Source organism: Salmo salar, chromosome ssa19, assembly GCF_905237065.1.
Source record: "Salmo salar chromosome ssa19, Ssal_v3.1, whole genome shotgun sequence".
Classification (NCBI taxonomy): Eukaryota; Metazoa; Chordata; class Actinopteri; order Salmoniformes; family Salmonidae; genus Salmo; species Salmo salar.
This window is the reverse complement of record NC_059460.1, coordinates 65,091,316-65,110,761: the sequence shown is the minus strand read 5'-3', so window position 1 is coordinate 65,110,761 and position 19,446 is coordinate 65,091,316. Positions and strand designations below refer to the sequence as shown.

Here is a 19,446-nt window from a genome sequence, read left to right as displayed (position 1 = left end):
CTGGTACTCCAATGTAGTCCCTGCTCATGGCCACTGGATAGAGATAGACAAGCACATCCTCTAGTCTCTACCAAAGCCTATACATTATAGACCATCTCTGTGTCAATTGATGTGTGCTTGTTTACATGCAATTAACTCTCACCACTCCCAATGATTTTGCCAGTATTTTAATAGAATACAGACATCTGGATACATGCTCAACAATTATCTATTAGATACATTACATGTAAAATGTATACAGGTACCACCAACTGTCTTCTTGTGACCTCTTTATGTAGAATACCCCTGAGCTACGGTGGCATGCACCATTGCACATCATCATCTGCACATCTATCACTCCAGTGTTAATGCTAAATTGTAATTATTTCGCTTCTATGGCCTATTTATTGCCGTACCTCCCTAATCTTACTACATTTGCACACACTGTACATATACCTTTTCTATTGTGCCATTGACTGTACGTTTGTTTATCCCATGTGTAACTCTACGTTATTGTTTTTGTCGCACTGCTTTGCTTTATCTTGGCCAGGTCGCAGTTGTAAGAACTTGTGCTCAACTGACCTACCTGGTTAAATAAAGGTAAAATACAAATAAAAAAATACAATTTGTGTCCAAATCAGGTACTTATGCCGCGTTCATGTCCTAGTCGGAACTAGGAAACTCGGACATTTCCGACTTGCTAATATGTTGTGGTTAAACATGTGCTGGCTTAACCAATTAGCTTGTCGGACATTTCAGAGTTTCCTAGTTCTGACTAGGATATGAACGTGGCATTAGCCCATATGTATCGTAGAAGAAGTCCTTTAATAAATTATTATCTTTCTCTTCCGGTTTCCGGTCGGCTCCCGCCCCACTCCGCCATCATGAAGTTGTGAACCAAAAAACGAATGAGACAGAAAGGGTAAAAAAAGGAAAACAATTCATGAATAACATTTATGTAATGATAAAATATGGTCGAGAGTGGAGCAATTACCGGGGTCAGCTTTAAATTGATGAACTGTTTCCCAGTCGTAATCTTCTGATTGCTGGTGAGAAGACCAGCTCGTTAGCATTTTGATAGACTGCCATAGCTAATGCTAGATAAATCATTTGTGAAGAATGGAATATCAATGAAAACAATGTGGCTCGCTCGTGTTGAATAGAGCAGAAGAGGTAACGTTAGAAGAGCAACCAATATTTTCCATCCCAGGCCAGCTAGCTAGCTCTCCAGCTAGCTACAGTGGACCCCAAAAGCCACGGTAAGACATGTCATATAAGGCTAAGGTTAGCTCGCTTGTAACGTCTCAAATACTGTCGTTCATTGGCACTGTAGCAAACATTAGCTAGCAATGCCAGCAACAGCCATTTCGCCCATGCAAGAACCCTGCTATTCTGCGGTATACTTTTATATTAAAGATTCGGACTTTGCTCGTCAATACAATTTACACTGATACAAATGGCACTCTGAATCAGCTGACGATAGCGAACAAATTACACCCCTTGTTTTTGCAATTCGGTGCCGTATTTCTTTGGGGAGGCGAAATGTAGTTATAATGTTGCTCTCCTCCACTGAGTGTTAAGGGACCGTCTTAAAACGGCAACGCTTTAAAGTGCAACTGAAGGCAATAAACAACTTATCTGATAGAAAATGGCCTATGTGGCATCGATATTAGTCAAACATTTGTAATGGTGTCAAAATTGGCTACAAAGTGTAAATAGGATAATTCTGTTCATAAAGTCCGTCTCGTCCAAAACTGAGTTTTGTAAGTGAGTTAGTTCATCATGACTTATTTGAGGGTTGGGTTTTGATTTTGACAATACTCCATTGCCCACTAACATGGGATACACACCTGCAGATATTGTGCTTATGGGTGCCTAACTTTGTCTGAAAGTGGGGGTGTAAAAGCTTGGGAGGGGGAGTCTGGGGGACCAGTTGTGCATTTTTAAAATCATGTTCTTGCAATTCTACACTCCCAGCAGGGGGATCCATATTTATAAACAGAACACAACTATTGTATTTAGATTTTGCCACAAATTATTTAAAATGTTTTAATGACTAATCTACTCCCTTCCTTGAAAATCCCACCCCCAATAATTAATTGACAGGTCTGAAACATACAATCCTGTGACTCAGACATCCCTTCCCTGAAAATCCCACCCATAGTGATAGATTGCCAGGTTTGAAACCCTACCAACTTTGTGACTCACAAATATCTTGCTTCTCCCCTGACAATTGCTATTTCATTCTTAAAACCACACATTTTGACCAAAGATGGCATATATTTTAATCTCACTTTCTATCTACGAACTAAATATACTTGCAACCCGCCTCACCCAATGTGGTACGGATCTGATATTTATATTCCTTATAACTGGAACTTCCATCAGGAGCTAGCCAGCTAACTAGCTATTAGTCTTTGTTAGCCATGGCTAGCAGTCTTCACCTTTAGCTCGGACACCAGCCAGCTTTAGTTCAGACAATACCTGCCAGTCTGCACAGCGCAATATCAACCCAGAGAATATCGGACTGCTTCTCTCTACCACATCACCGGATTCCTGCTGCTCTGGTTCATTACACCAGATCATCGCAGCTAGCTAGCTGCAACCGAGTGGCTATTGTTGGCTAACTCCTCTGTCCCGAAGCAAGCACCAGTTAGCCTTGAGCTAGCCTTGAGCTAGGCCCATATACCAGCTATTTCTAGGGCTACAATACCTCTATTGCCAATTGGCCTGGACGCTTTATTGTCGACACGGCGCCCTGACGATCCATCACAAGTGGTCTGTCTTCGTAATCGCCCGATGTGGTCTCAACAGGCTTTTCTGTTGCGATTTCGCCGAAGACCCATCTGCTAGCCCTGGCCTGCTAGCTTTCTGAATGCTGTCTATCACACGCCTAGCGTAGTAGTGACTACCGAACGGCTCCCTGACTCGCCTATTGCTGCTCGTTGGACCCTATGATCACTCGGCTACACAGCTGATGCCCCCTGGACTGTTTAAATAACACGGTACCTCATTTTGTTTACCTGTCGGCCCCAGCCTCAAACTCAGGTCCTGTATGTACCAAACTGACCTGCTCTGCCCATTCATCGCCATTTACCCGTTGTCTTAGCTCTCCTGATCAACACCTGTGATTGTTTTATGTCTCTGTAATGCCAATATGCCTTGTCTACTGCTGTCTCAGCTAGTTCTTATTGTTTTATTTCACTGTAGAGCCCTCTGTCCCACTCAATGCCTTAGATGGCTCTTTTGTCCCACACACATTTGGAGACCTCACCTGGCTTAACTGGTGCCTCCAGAGATGCAACCTCATTGTCACTCAACGCCTAAGTTTACCTCCATGGTACTCACATCCTACCATACACATGTCTGTACATTATGTCCTGAATCTATTCTACCACGCCCAGAAATCTGCTCCTTTTATTCTGTTCCCAACGCACTAGACAACCAGTTCTTATAGCTGTTAGTCTTACCCTTATACTACTCCTCTGGTGATGTAGTGGTTAACCCAGGCCCTGTAGCCACCAGTACCACACCTATTCCCCAGTCGCTCTCATTTGTTGACTTCTGTAACCGTAAAAGCCTTGGTTTCATGCATGTTAACAGCAGAAGCCTCCTCCCTAAGTTTGTTTTATTCACTGCTTTACCACACTCTGCCATCCCTGATGTCCTAGCTGTGTCTGAATCCTGGCTTAGGAAGACCACCAAAAATTCAGAAATGTCCATTCCCAACTACATTTTCCACCAAGATGGAACTGCCAAAGGGGGTGGAGTTGTAATCTACTGCAGAGAGAGCCTGCAGAGTTCTGTCATGCTATCCAGGTCTGTGCCCAAACAGTTAGAGCATCTTCTTTTAAAAATCCACCTTTCCAGAAATAAGTCTCTAACAAGCGGCAACAGTGATAGAGGCACAGTCCCCAGCTGTGCCCTGGACACTATTTGAATTGATGGGTCTGCGTTTTTTTTATCCGTCTGTGTAAATACTGCCCCCTATCCCAAACAGGTTAACCTGTTGGGTCTAGGGGGCAGCATTTGCACGTCTGGATAAAAAAAATGTACCCGATTTAATCTGGTTACTACTCCTGCCCAGTAACTAGAATATGCATATACTTATTATATATGGATAGAAAACACTCTAAAGTTTCTAAAACTGTTTGAATGGTGTCTGTGAGTATAACAGAACTCATTTGGCAGGCAAAACCCTGAGACATTTTCTGACAGGAAGTGGATACCTGATGTGTTGTATTGACTTTAAACCTATCCCATTGAAAAACACAGGGGCTTAGCAATATTTTGGCACTTCCTATTGCTTCCACTAGATGTCACCAGCCTTTACAAAGTGTTTTGAGTCTTCTGGAGGGAGATCTGACCGAACAAGAGCCATGGAACGATGATGTCCCATTAGACACCTGGCGCGCGAGTTCATGTTGGGTACCCTCGTTCCAATACGTTATAAAAGAGTATGCATTCGTCCACCTTGAATATTATTCATGTTCTGGTTAAAAAGGCCCTAATGATTTATGCTATACAACGTTTGACATGTTTGAACGAACGTAAATATATTTTTTCCCCCTCGTTCATGACGAGAAGTCCGGCTGGCTTACATCATGTGCTAACGAGACGGAGATTTTTGGACATAAATGATGAGCTTTTTTGAACAAAACTACATTCGTTATGGACCTGTGATACCTGGAAGTGACATCTGATGAAGAGAATCAAAGGTAATGGATTATTTACATAGTATTTTCGATTTTAGATCTCCCCAACATGACGTCTAGTCTGTATCGCAACGCGTATTTTTCTGGGCGCAGTGCTCAGATTATTGCAAAGTGTGATTTCCCAGTAAGGTTATTTTTAAATCTGGCAAGTTGATTGAGTTCAAGAGATGTAAATCTATAATTCTTTAAATGACAATATAATATTTTACCAATGTTTTCTAATTTTAATTATTTAATTTGTGACGCTGACTTGACTGCCGGTTATTGGAGGGAAACGATTTCCTCAACATCAATGCCATAGTAAAACGCTGTTTTTGGATATAAATATGAACTTGATAGAACTAAAAATGCATGCATTGTCTAACATAATGTCCTAGGAGTGTCATCTGATGGAGATTGTAAAAGGTTAGTGCATCATTTTAGCTGGTTTTATGGTTTTGGTGACCCTGTCTTTGACTTGACAAAACATTACACACAACTCTTGTAAATGTACTGTCCTAACATACTCTAAATTTATGCTTTCGCCGTAAAACCTTTTTGAAATCGTAAAACGTGGTTAGATTAAGGAGATGTTTATCTTTCAAAGGGTGTAAAATAGTTGTATTTTTGAAAAATTTGAATTTTGACATTTATTTGGATTCAAATTTGCCGCTCTTGAAATGCACCTGCTGTTGATGGAGTGCACCACGGGTGGCACGCTAGCGTCCCACCTAGCCCCAAGAGGTTAACCTCTCTTTCGTATCGTCTGAGATCACTAAAGATTGTAAAGCTGCCGCGGTCATCCCCCTCTTCAAAGGGGGAGACACTCTACACCCAAACTGTTACCGACCTATATCTAACCTACCCTGCCTTTCTGAAGTCTTCGATAGCCAAGTTAACAAACAGATCACCGACCATTTCGAATCCCATCGTACCTTCTCCACTATGCAATCTGGTTTCCAAGCTGGTCACGTGTGCACCTCAGCCATGCTCAACGTCTTAAACGATATCATAACCACCATAGATTAAAAAAAAAACGATACTGTGCAGCCGTCTTCATCGACCTGGCCAAGGCTTTCAACTCTTTCAATCATCGCATTCTTATCGGCAGACTCAACACCCTTGGTTTCTCAAATGACTGCCTCGCCTGGTTCACCAACTACTTCTCAGAGTTCAGTGTGTCAAATGGGAGGGCCTGTTGTCCAGACCTCTGGCAGTCTCTATGGGTGTACCACAGGGTTCAATTCTCAGGCCAACTCTTTTTTTTTTTTCTGTACATATCAACAATGTCGTTCTTGCTGCTGGTGATTCTCTGATCCACCTCTACTCAGACGATACCATTCTGTATACTTCTGGCCCTTTGGACACTGTGTTAACAAACCTCCAGACGAGCTTCAATGCCATACAACACTCCTTCCGTGGCCTCCAACTGCTCTTAAATGCTATTAAAACTAAATGCATGCTCTTCATCCGATCGCTGCTTTCACCCGCCCTCCCGACTAGCATCACTACTCGGTTCTAACTTAGAATATGTGGACAACTACAAATACCTAGGTGTCTGGTTAGACTGTAAACTCTCCTTCCAGACACTTATCAAGCATCTCCACTCAAATTAAATCTAGAATCGGCTTCCTATTTTGCAACAAAGCCTGCTTCATTCATGCTGCTGAACATACCCTCGTAAAACTGACTATCCTACCGATCCTTGACTTCGGCGACGTAATTTACAAAATAGCCCCCAACACTCTTCTCAGCAATCTGGATGTAGTCCATCACAGTGCCATCCGTTTTGTCACCGAAGCTCCATATACTACCCACCACTGAAACCTGTATGCTCTCGTTGGCTGGCCCTTGCTTCATACTCGTCGCCAAACCCACTGGCTCCAGGTCATCTACAAGTCTCTGCTAGGTAAAGCCCCGCCTTATCTCAGCTCATTGGTCACCATAGCAGCACCCACCTGTTGCACGCGCTCCAGCAGGTATATCTCACTGGTCATCCCCAAAGCCAATTCTTCCTTTGGCCGCCTTTTATTCCAATTCTCTGCTGCCAATGACTGGAACGAACTGCAAAAATCATTGAAGCTGGAGTCTCTTCTCTCTCAGTAGCTTTAAGCACCAGCTGTCAGAGCAGCTCACAGACCACTACACCTGTACATACCCCATCTGTAAATAGCCCATCCAGCTACCTCATCCCCATACTGTATATTTATTTATCTTGCTCCTTTGCACCTCAGTATCATTACTTGCACATTCATCTTCTGCACATCTACCATTCCAGTGTTTAATTGCTATATTGTAAATACTTCGCCACACTGCCTATTTATTCTTACATCCCTTATCCTACCTCATTTTGCACATGCTTTATATAGACTTTTTGTACTGTATTATTGACTGTATGTTTGTTTATTCCATGTGTAGCGTCATCCCGAAGAATACTCAAGGATGTAATCGCTGCCAAAGGTGCTTCAACAAAGTACTGAGTAAAGGGTCTGAATAGTGTCATATTTGATAAATTAGCAAAAATTTAAAAAAAAAACTGTCTTGCTTTGTTATTATGGGGTATAGGTTGAGGTAGGAATAAAACATATTAATCCATTTTAGAATAAGGCTGTAAAGTAACAAAACATGTATAAGTCAAGCGGTCCGAATACTTTCCGAAGACTAAACAGTACCAATCATAAGTTTGGACACCCTACTCATTCAAGGGTTTTTCTTTTATTTGTACTATTTTCTACATTGTAATAGTGAATTCATCAAAACTATGACGTAAATGGAATAATGTAGTAACCAAAAAAGTGTTAAACAAATCAAAATATATTTGAGGTTCTTCAAAATAGCCACCCTTTGCCTTGACAGCTTTACACACTCTTGGCATTCTCTCAACCAGCTTCATGAGGTAGTCACCTGGAATGCATTTCAATTAACACGTGTGCCTTAAGTTCATTTGTGGAATTTCTCTCCTTAATGCGTTTGAGGCAATCAGTTGTGTTGTTCCAAGGTAGGGGTGGTATACAGAAGATGGCCCTATTTGGTAAAAACCAAGTCCATATTATGGCAAGAATAGCAAAAAATAAGCAAAGAGAAACGACAGTCCGTTACTTTAAGACATAAAGGTCAGTCAATCTGGAAAATTGCAGTTGCAAAAACCAGGCGCTATGATGAAACTGGCTCTCATGAGGACTGCCACAGGAATGGAAGACCCAGAGTTACCTCTGCTGCAGAGGGCATGTTCATTAGCTACCAGCCTCAGAAATTGCAGCTCAAATAAACGCTTCAGAGTTCAAATAACAGACACAACTGAACATCAACTGTTCAGAGGAGTCTGCGTGAATCAGGCCTTCATGGTCGAATTGCTGCAAAGAAACCACTACTAACGGACACCAATATGAAGAGACTTGCTTGGGCCAAGAAACACGAGCAATGGACATTGAACCGGTGGAAATCTGTTGTTTTGGTCGAAGTCCAAATTTGAGATTTTTGGTTCCAACCGCTGTGTCTGTGAGATGCAGATTAGGTGAACGGATGATCTCTGCTTGTGTTCCCACCGTGAAGCAAAAATTCATTGTCAAAATGGTCAAAAGTCGCAAAACTAGTTGCCGTGGTTTAGACTGCCACGGTCCCTGATCCCATAACAGATGTGTTCATGCAAACAAATTGGGTTGAAAATATTGAAGTTACGGATTAAAAAAAAAAGTAAGTCAATTAAAATGTATTGTAAATGGACCAAATAAAATACAAAAGCAATTGCCGTAGATTGTACAGATGAGGTCCCTGAACCAATAACAGTTGGTTTTATTCATGCACATGGTATCGGGTGGAAGCTATTGAAGTAAAGGAATATTTTTATTTATTTATGGTTAGTCAAAGCATTAAAAAAATACTCATAATTGCCGTAGATTGTACAGGTCCCTGAAAGTATTAGTTGGTTTGAGATGTTTGTCTTGTGGTTGCAAAGCTTTTTAAGTTAAAACTAGGTTTCAATTTCACTTGTAAGATGGCCCCTTAGGTGCGACTACACAGAATCAGCCATTGAAATGAACTTATTTTTTATAAACGGAAGAAGCATAAACAAGGGGTTTTACTTGTTCACTATCGTCAGTGGATTCAGAATAACATTTCTGTCTTCCATGTATGTTCCCTTTAGGAGGTATTGACGAGCATAGTCTGAATCTTTAATATAAAACTAACTTCACTGCACTCCCAGCTAGCTAGCTCGCTGTTGAATAAGCTTGCTGTCCTCTGGCTACTGTTGAGTGATCTGTTATCGAGCCAGAGAGCCATCTAATTTAGCTAGCATCTATTTACATGTGATTGGGTCGGATGGCTAGTAGCAAGGGCTTGCGATCGGGATTGTATTTCTCTGCAGCTAGCTAGCAAAAATGAGTTGGCCAGAGAGCCTAATTTACCTGCCAAGTGCAATGCAATCCCTCAGCTGTAAATACCAACAACATGTATTAGCTAGCTAACACTAGCTAGCTGTGGCAGGTTAGCTTACTAGCTAGTGTTGGTTACAATCATACAGAGCTTATGATGCGCATCACCAATGCACAAGTGAAATAGCTTATTAACGGGTAACGTTAGACCCATTTCACCCACTCCTTCAATGGGGCCATCTTTCTCCGTTGTGTGTGTTTATGATAGCAAAATTTGAACTGTAGCTACCTATGGTCTTTAAATGTAATTAGCCTAGCTACAGTGTTTTCAGAAAGTATTCACACCCCTTGACCTTTTCCACATTTTGTTATAGCTTGAACTTAAAATGGATACAATTTAGATGTTGTCACTGGCCTACACACTAGCTCATGTCAGTGGAATTATTTTCTTTACGAATCAATTAAAAATAAAAAGCTGATGTCTTGAGTCAAGTATTCAACACCTTTTTTTATAGCAAGCCTAAAGTTCAGCAGTAAAAATTGGTTTAAGTTGCATGGACTCTGTGTGCAGGACTAGTGTTTAGCATAATTTTTGAATGACTACCTCATCTCTACCTGACACATACAAGTATCTGTAAGGTCCCTCAGTCGAGCAGTGAATTTTAAACACAGATTCAACCACAAAGACCAGGGAGGTTTTCCAATGCCTCGCAAAGAAGGGCACCTATTGGTAGCTGGGTTAATTTTTTAAAATTGAATATCCCTTTGAGCATGTTGAAGTTAATTACACTTTTGGAGTATCAATACAGAGGAAGGGAACCGCTCAGGGATTTCACCATGAGGCCAATGGTGACGTCAAAACAATTAGTTTAATGGCTGTGATAGAACTGAGGCTAGATCAACAATGTTTTAGCTATTCCACAATACTAACCTTTAATGAGAGTGATAAGGAAGTCTATACAGAATAAAAATATTCCAAAACATGCATCCTGTTTGCAATAAGGCACTAAAGTAAAACTTTAAAAAATGTGGCAAAGCAATTAAACTTTTTGTACTGAATACAATGTGTTATGTTTGGGGCAAATCCAACAATACATCACTGAGTACCACTCTATATATTTACAAGCATGGTGGTGGATGCATCATGTTATGGGTATGCGTGTCATTGGCAAGAACTAGGGTTTAGGATAAAAATAAATGGATTATAGCTAAGCACAGGCAAATAAAGACACCGGGAGACAAGTTCTACTTTCAGCAGGACAATAACCTAAAAGACGAGGCCAAATATTGGAGTTGCTTACCGAGATGACATTGAATGTTCTCGAGTGGTCTAGTTACAGTTTTGACTTTGGCTTGACAATTTAATCTATGGAGAGTCTGTCTAGCAATGCTCAACAACCAACTTGACAGATCTTTAAGAGTTTAGAAAATAATAAATGGGCAAATGTTGCACAATCGGGGTGTGGAAAGCTCTTAAAGACTTGCCCAGAAAGACTGGCAGCGATTACAGCTGTGAAAGGTGACTCTAACATGTATTGACTCGGGTGTGAATACTTATGTAAATTAGATATTTCTGAATTTCATTTTAATTGAATGTGCAAAAACTAATTAAAGCATGTTTTCACTCATTATGGGTTATTGTTTTTAGATGTGGCGGCAGGTAGCCTAGTGGTTAGAGCATTGGGCCAGGAACCGAAAGGTTGCTAGATCGAATCCCCAAGCTGACAAGGTAAAGATCTGTCGTTCTGCACTTGAACAAGGCAGTGAGCCTTGTTCAAGTGGCCGTCATTGTAAATAGGAATGTTTTAACTGACTTGCCTAGTATAAATAAAAATTAAGTGAATTTTTATTTATTTACAGGACAATGGTGGAATGAGTCAATGGGTATGAATACTTTCTGATAGCACTGAATCTTACTTCTCCTTTTTATAGGGAACCTAGAGACTTCCTTGTTGGACTGCCTTCAATTCATGGCCACATGAGTTAAAAAAAAAAAAGAATTCTGAAGCACTGTAAAAGAGACATGTTTAAGTGACAAACTCAGCAAAAAAAGAAACGTCCTCCCACTGTCAACCGTTTTATTTTCAGCAAACTTAACACGTGTAAATATTTGTATGAACATAAGATTCAACAACTGAGACAAACTGAACCAGTTCCAAAAGTGACAGTCAGTGTAGCTGGTGGCCACACCAGATAATTTCTGCAGTGCATCTCCTCATGCACTGCACCAGATTTGCCCGTTCTTGCTGTGAGATGTTACCCCACTCTTCGACCATGTTCCCGGATGTTTCTGGGGGGGAATGGCCCTCACCCTCCAATCCAACAGGTCCCAGACGTGCTCAATGGGATTGAGATCCTGGTTCTTCGATGGCCATGGCAGAACACTGACATTCCTGTCTTGCAGGAAATCATGCCCAGAACGAGCAGTATGGCTGGTGGCACTGTCATGCTGGAGGGTCATGTCAGGATGAGCCTGCAGGAAGGGTACCACATGAGGGAGGAGGATGTCTTCCCTGTAACGCATAGTGTTGAGATTGCCCGCATTGACAAGCTCATTCCGATGATGCTGTGACACACCGCCCCAGACCATGACGGACCCTCCACCTCCAAATTGAACCCGCTCCAGAGTACAGGCCTCGGTGTAACGCTCATTCCTTCGACGATAAACGAGAATCTGACCATCACCCCTGGGTGAGACAACTGCAACTCGTCAGTGAAGAGCACTTTTTGCCAGTCCTGTTTGGTCCAGCAACAGTGGGTTTGTGCCCATAGGTGACGGTGAAGTCTGATGAGGACCTGCCTTACAACAGGCCTACAAGCCCTCAGCCCAGACTCTCTCAGCCTATTGAGGACAGTCAGCACTGATGGAGGGATTGTGCGTTCCAGGGGAACTCGGCAGTTGTTGCCATCCTGTCCCGCAGGTGTGATGTTCGGATGTACCGATCCTTTGCAGGTGTTACACGTGGTCTGCCACTGCGAGGACGATCAGCTGTCTGTCCTGTCTCCCTGTAGCGCTGTCTTAGGCGTCTCGCAGTACGGACATGGCAATTTATTGCCCTGGCCACATCTGCAGTCCTCATGCCTCCTTGCAGCATGCCTAAGGCACGTTCATGCAGATGAGCAGGGACCCTGGGCATCTTTCTTTTGGTGTTTTTCAGAGTCCTTAGAAAGGCCTCTTTAGTGTCCTGAGTTTTCATAACTGTGACCTTAATTGCCTACCGTCTGTTAGTGTGTTAACGACCGGTCCATAGGTGCATGTTCATTAATTGTTTATTTTTCATTGAACAAGCATGGGAAACGGTGTTTAAACCCTTTACAATGAAGATCTGTAAAGTTATCTCGATTTTTACGAATTATCGTTGAAAGACAGGGTCGTGATAAAGGGACGTTTATATTTAAAAAAAAAAAATGTTTGCTCCTTTGCACCCCGTTATCTCCATTTATACTTTGCACTTTCTTCTACTACAAATCTACCATTCCAGTGTTTTACTTGCTATATTGTATTTACTTTGCCACCATGAACTTTTTTTTGCCTTTACCTCCCTTATCTCACCTCATTTGCTCACATTGTACATAGACTTATTTTTCTACTGTATTATTGACTGTATATTTGTTTTACTCCATGTGTAACTCTGTTGTATGTTGTTGAACTGCTTTGCTTTATCTTGGCCGGGTCGCAATTGTAAATGAGAACTTGTTCTCAACTTGCCTACCTGGTTAAATAAAGGTGAAATAAAAAATAAATAAAATATGAGACAGATAAATAGTAATTGAAAAACTAGGACTAAAAGAGATCTGCAACTGCTGTGTGTTTGGATTTATGGTGTAAGAATTGTGAAAATGCATGCAGGCCTTCTAGCCATCTAGTTACAGTGCCATCAGAAAGTTCACACCCTTTGACTGCGATTTAAAATGCATTTAATTGTTATTTTTAACAATGATCTACAGAAAATAATCTAATGTCAAAGTGGAGAAAAATTCTAACATCTGTAAAAAAAAATAAACAAGATGATCTAGATTAGATAAGTATTCAACCCCCTGAGTCAATACATGTTAGAATCACCTTTGGCAGCAATTACAGCTGTGAGTTTTTCCGGATAAGTCTCTAAGAGCTTTCCACACCTGGATTGTGCAACATTTGCCATTTTTTATATTTTCAAAATACTTAATGCGCTGTCAAATTGGTTGTTGGTCATTGCTAGTGTTAGGTTCTAATTTTCAGAGTAAAGACAACACTAGATAACAATTTTCAGGTCTTGCCATTGATTTTTCAAGTCAAAACTGTAACTTGGCCACTCGGGAAGTCACTGTCCTCTTGGTAAGCAACTCCAGTGTAGATTTGGGCTTGTGTTGTAAGATTGTCCTGCTGAAGGGGGAATTCATCTCCCAGTGTCTGGTGGAAGGCAGACTGAACTCAGTTTTCCTCTAGGATTTTGCCTGTGCTGAGCTCCATACATTTTTCTTTTATCCTGAAATCCCCAGTCCTTAACGATTACAAGCATACCCACAACATGATGCAGCCACCATGATGCTTGAAAATGTGGACAGTGGTACTCAGTAATGTGTTGTATTGGATTTGCCCAGAACATTACACTTTGTATTTAGGACTTAAACTGGCAAAGCAATTAACTTTTATTTTGCACTATTATGTGACTTGTTAAGCAAACGTTTACTCCTGAACTTATTTAGGCTAGCCATAACCAAAGTGTTGAATATTTAATGACTGAAGACATTTTAGCTTTTATTTTTAATACAGTTAAAAAAATCTGAATTCCACTTTGACATTGTGGGGTATTGTATAGTGACACAAAATCTCAATTTAATAATATTTTTATTCTGGCTGTAACACAAGAAAATGTGGAACAAGTCAATGGGTGTTAATAGTTCCTTAAGGCACTGTGTGGTCTTGTATCTAAAATGTTTCCTGTTTATAATCTCCAACATCAAATTGTGTCCTCATGACATGCAGGTGTGGCTAATATCCAATTCCTCTCTTGTATTCGTTTGCCCACAGATTTGTCTTTGGTGGGGTGCAGGCATGCACCCAAATTAGCAACTGGGATGCCATTGCCAACACCAACATGAACATTTTCGATTGAAAACAATTGAAGGATTTTTGGCGTTGGGCAACAGAGCTAGGAAGGGGCAACCCCATCCTTCATAATGGTAGGGGAAACACTGTCTTAACCAAAATGCATTTCACCAAAAAACATGCTCCTGAAATGATTTTGATCTGTGTAGTATTATTATTCATTGTAGCACACAAGTTCATATTTTGTATTTCCTTCATCCTATACCTGTGGTTGAATGCAAGAGATGGACTGTGGCTGTCCTGGGTTCAATTTCACATTGGTCTATTATCCCATTTGTTTTCTTCTTTCAAATACTCTGAGTATTTGATTTGATTGAGCCTGTCTGCCTGGAGTGACAGAAATGGGTTGGATAGTTTTGCACTTTTGGGACAGTTGTGGAAATTCTTACACAGGGAAACTCGAAGTGAATCTTAAATGAATCATTGTTTGCCAGTGCGCTGGAGAGGTTCCAACAAACTTAATGCACCATAGTGAACGTCTGTCAGAAGAACTAACGGGGCAGTCCTGTTTGTTTTCTCTTATATACTGCAGACAAGTCATAGTTGCATGATTTAGCTTATTCATTAATCGTTAACATTTGCTTCATTCATGTGACCAATCAATACTGGGTCATGCATGTGACAGACCAGTATCTCACGAGGATTCTTTAAGCTGAGACCTTGAAACTGAGATCTCAAAACAAGGGTCTGGGTGTACTGCCAAATTGCAGATACTGATAGTGAGTGTTTGTTCAATCACTTACATGAACACAGAAAACGGTTATTAGAAAAACACAAGCGGAGCACAAATGTATAAAATAGAAAAGCACCAACAACATTTTCCATCACAGGACTATTCCATAGACGGTTTGGTTGTTTAGCAACAACCGATGCGTGCACAACTATGGGGCAAAACAGCCAGAGTTGGCTTAGATTGTTGACGATGTAAACTATATTTAGTCCGAATGTTTATTGAAAACAAATACGTTGTTGAATTGTTGGTTAGCTTGCCAATTTTAACCATACTAGCATTCACATGAAAGCAGTCAAAACATCTCAAAACAAGACTAGCTGAAACAAACCACCTATGATTCCCCACATCGCAGCTTCTTGTCATTGTTGCTATCTGACTGTTCAGACTCATAACAATGCACAGTTTCTTGCAAAATTGATGCGAGTAGATCAATTGTGATGTTGTCAAGCCAACCCGTCTATTGGTTCCACAGGGATTGACAAAGGTCTGAAAGGCACTCGCCCAACGGGCAAGTCAGGTCTTTTTTTTGGTTGCCTCAATATTAAGATTGGGGTGGCAGGAAGCCTATTGGTTAAGAGCATTGGGCCAGTAACCAAACGGTCACTGGTTCGAATCCCCGAAACAAGGTGAAAAATGCCCTTGAGCTAGGCACATAACCCTAATTCATCCTGTAAGTCACATTGGATAAGAGTGTCTGCTAAATGTAAAAAAAAAAAAAAAAAATATTACTGATTCTCCAGAAATGTTGTATAATTTCAGCCAGTAGTTAAGTGGTGCTAAAACTGGTACTTTTTTTGTGTACAAAGTCATCCAATTGGTATATCTTAGGAATTTGTTGTGCTTAAGATTAATTAGGGTTGTGAACGTTTAAACTTTTAAACTAAATTAGAATCCTTAAAGTTAATACTTTTTTCGGTAGAATCTTTTCTTATTTTTGCTCCACAACATTACACTAAACAAGGGGCCTCCTGAGTGGCGCAGCGGTCTAAGGCACTGCATCGCATTGGTGCGACGCACATCTCTCGACCTTTGCCTCAAGTCCGTACGGGTGTTGCAGCGATGGGACAAGACTGTAACTACCAATTTGGATATCACGAAATTGGGGAGAAAAGGGGGTTAAAAAAAGTGTTAAGAAACAAAAATCAGCGCAACATGCAACAATTTCTACGATTTTACTGTTAGTTTATAAAAGGAAATCAGTCAATTGAAATAAATGAATTAGGCCCAAATGTATGGATTTTACGTGACTGGGAATACAGATATGAATCTGTCACAGATACTTTTTTAAAAAGGTAGGGGCGTGGGATCAGAGAACCAGTCAGTATCTGGTGCAACACATCTCCTTTGCATAGAGTTGATCAGGCTGTTGATTGTTGCCTGTGGAATGTTGTCCCGCTCTTCTTCAATGGCTGTGCGAAGTTGCTAGATGTTGACTGGAACACACTGTCGATCATGAGTATCCTAAACATGCTCAATGGGTGACATGTCTGGTGAGTATGCAGGCCATGGAAGAACTGGGATGTTTTCTGCTTCCAGGAATTGTGTACAGATCCTTGCGACATGCAAAGGAGATGCTGAAACATGAGGTGCTGGCAGTGGATGAATGGCACTAAAACGGGCCTCAGGATTTCGTCACGGTATCTCTGTGCATTGGTATTGTCATTGCTAAAATGCAATTATGTTCGTTGTCCGTAGCTTATGCCTGCCTGTACCATAACCCCACCGCCACCATAGGGTACTCTGTTCACAACGTTGACATCAGCAAACTGCTCGCCCACACGACGCCAAACATGCGGTTTTGAGGCGATTTGGACATACTGACGAATTCTCTGAAGTGAAGTTGGAGGTGGCTTATGGTATAAAAATGAACATTCAATTCTCTGGCAACAGCTCTGGTGGACATTCCTGCAGTCACCATGCCAATTGCACACTCCCTCAATTTGAGACATCTGTGGCATTGTGTTGTGACAAAACTACACATTTTAGAGTGGCCTTTTATTGTCCCCAGCACAAGGTGCACCTATGTAATGATCATGCTGTTTAATCAGTTTCTTGATATGCCACACCTTTTAGGTGGCTGGATTATTTTGTCAAAGGAAACGTGTACGACAGATTGTTCCAGACAATCAGTCAACTTCACACAGCCATTTCAGAGCAGTGGGACAACATTCCACAGATCACAATGAACATCCTGATCAACTATATTTGCTAAATAAACAAAAGTAACAAGATTTCATAACAATAAAGAGGTTATATACAGGGGGTACAGAGTCAATGTGTGGGGTTACAGGTTAGTCGAGGTAATTTGTACATGTAGGTACGGGTGAAGTGACTATGCATTGATAGTAAACAGTGAGTAGCAGCAGTGCAAAAACAAAGGGGGGGGGGGTCAATGTAAATGGCCTGGGGGGCCGTTTTGATACATTTTTCAGCATTATTATTGCTGGTGGTAGAAGCTGTTAAGGAGCCATTTGGAGGCCGCCATCTTTATGCACGTCCGATATTCAAAGGCTTTGAGGAACATTTTAATTTCTCTTCTGGAATTGAAATGGAATTCATCACAATCCTGACATGTTGGCTACATTTCAATGCAGACAAACTTAAGCTCAAAGCCTCATACCGGTGTGTGTGTGTGTGTGTTCGTTCAGGCGCTGGCCATGCCATCCAGTGTGCGGGCCGGGAGCCTGAAGGACCCGGAGGTAGCTGAGCTCTTCTACAGAGATGACCCTGAGAAGCTGTTCACCGACTTGCGGGAGATCGGCCATGGCAGCTTCGGAGCGGTCTACTTCGTAAGAAAGGGGGCATCTGTGGACTTGGCTTAAGTGGGCAAATGGATGCATCTCACTCAGTAGTTTACTGTTTTATTTTGTGTCCCTTTTTGAGAGATGATTTCTTAGAATGGATGAGCTGTAGTATAGAGATATTTGTCACTTGGTGCTGCATACATTTTTACCAAACACACAGTACATAGTAAAAACTTGTAGTAGGGGAATTCAGGCATAACTTCAGTGATGGATGCATGAAAACTGGGAAGAGAAATGGAATGGGTGTTGATAAGATGAAGGGTGAAATCATATGGAGGCAGCCACTAGGCTAGGTAAAGACAACTGAAGAATGAAAGGTAGGTGGGTAGTTATGGGTAAAAAGGTAGCACAGGGTAAGAGATGGGTGAAGGATGAAAGGTCCTTTTTTTAAATGGATGGTGAAAAAGTGACTAGTGAAGGATGGAGGGAGAAAGGAGTGTGAAAGAGGTGACGCTGCAGTTTATCAATTTGTCTGTGCATGCACTTGACGATGTGTGTGCGGCCAGTGGCCACTGTTAGCATGATTTCTAAATCATTTATTTTTAATGCTTCCTTACCACCTATTCCTTACATTAGGCACATGACATCCGCACCAATGAAGTGGTGGCCATTAAGAAAATGTCCTACGGTGGCAAGCAGTCCAATGAGGTATGAACACAGATTGAGTAATGGTCAAATGTACCTTGTTATAAAAAAAAAGGGTTCACCACATTTGCCATCTGTTGCAATGGCGTAGGCCAAGTTTTTTTTGTTTTAAAGCTCCTTCTTTCTCTCTTATGAAGAAATGGCAGGATATCATCAAGGAAGTTAAGTTTCTCCAGAAACTGCATCACCCCAACACTGTGGAGTACAGAGGTTGCTACCTGAGAGAGCACACAGCATGGGTAAGTGAAGCACTTCTTCAACTCAAACATGGTACCCTATTCCCTCTATAGTGTACTACTTTTGTGGCCCATAGGGCTCTGGTCCAAATTAGTGCACTATATAGGGAATAGGGTGCCATTTGGTACTGACACATGGACTGAGGGTCACTGACAAATTCACTTTCACTCATTGGTTATTGATGTTTTCGGTCAGCCCCTATTCACTCCCTATCCCTTCCCCTTGGCCCTAACCCTTCAGTGTTGGCAGATCTGAAGGGTCTGGATAGATATAAGCAGTGTAGTGGAGGAACTTGCATCATTTTTCATCCACCTTACAAATATGCAAACATTGAAGTGGCCAAGGGGAAGGTGTAGGGAATACATTTTGACCAGCTCTCCATCGCGTTTCCCCCCTTCTTGCTCCATATGTTAACCATCTCTCTCTCCTTCATTCTCTTAGCTGGTAATGGAGTATTGTTTGGGTTCAGCCTCTGACCTACTGGAAGGTGAGTAGAAAACAACCAGATGGTTTATGTTCAAGTTTACGTTCAAACAAGTACCTCATCTGATGTACACTGGGGTGGTGGAAGTAAACCAGGGTTGTGTTCATTAGGCACGTAATGGGAGAAAACGGACTGAAACGGGGAGGGACAACCTGGATTTGTCGTCAAATAAGAAATGCTTATTTTCGTTCTGTCGCAAAATGTTTTGTGTGCCCTAATGAACACGACCAAACTGTCAAAGAATGAGTGTATAACTGTTCATTTTGTCTCCCTCTGTGTGCGTAGTCCACAAGAAGCCCCTCCAGGAACAGGAGATAGCAGCCATCACCCACGGTGCATTGCAGGGCCTGGTGTACCTTCATTCTCACAACATGATTCACAGGTGAGTGAACCTCTCTCCTCCCC

General features: G+C 41.6%; 1 protein-coding gene across 6 annotated transcripts in view; it reads left to right on the top strand.

The window, feature by feature from the left end:
- Positions 1 to 828: 828 nt before the first annotated feature.
- The window catches only part of taok2b (TAO kinase 2b), a 72,564-nt gene continuing 53,946 nt past the window's right edge, over positions 829 to 19,446 (top strand). For 2 of the 6 annotated variants that reach the window (XM_014159280.2, XM_014159274.2), the window contains exons 1-7: positions 829 to 1,238; positions 14,061 to 14,212; positions 17,520 to 17,660; positions 18,252 to 18,323; positions 18,458 to 18,559; positions 18,999 to 19,044; positions 19,327 to 19,423. In XM_014159280.2, coding sequence (XP_014014755.1) covers positions 14,210 to 14,212; positions 17,520 to 17,660; positions 18,252 to 18,323; positions 18,458 to 18,559; positions 18,999 to 19,044; positions 19,327 to 19,423 — 461 coding nt within the window. In that variant the 5' untranslated portion in view covers positions 829 to 1,238; positions 14,061 to 14,209. Of the gene's footprint in view, positions 1,239 to 7,091; positions 7,134 to 10,753; positions 10,776 to 14,060; positions 14,213 to 17,519; positions 17,661 to 18,251; positions 18,324 to 18,457; positions 18,560 to 18,998; positions 19,045 to 19,326; positions 19,424 to 19,446 lie in introns of those variants that run through there. The other 4 variants (XM_014159275.2, XM_014159276.2, XM_014159278.2 and 1 more) reach the window with 4 other exon arrangements.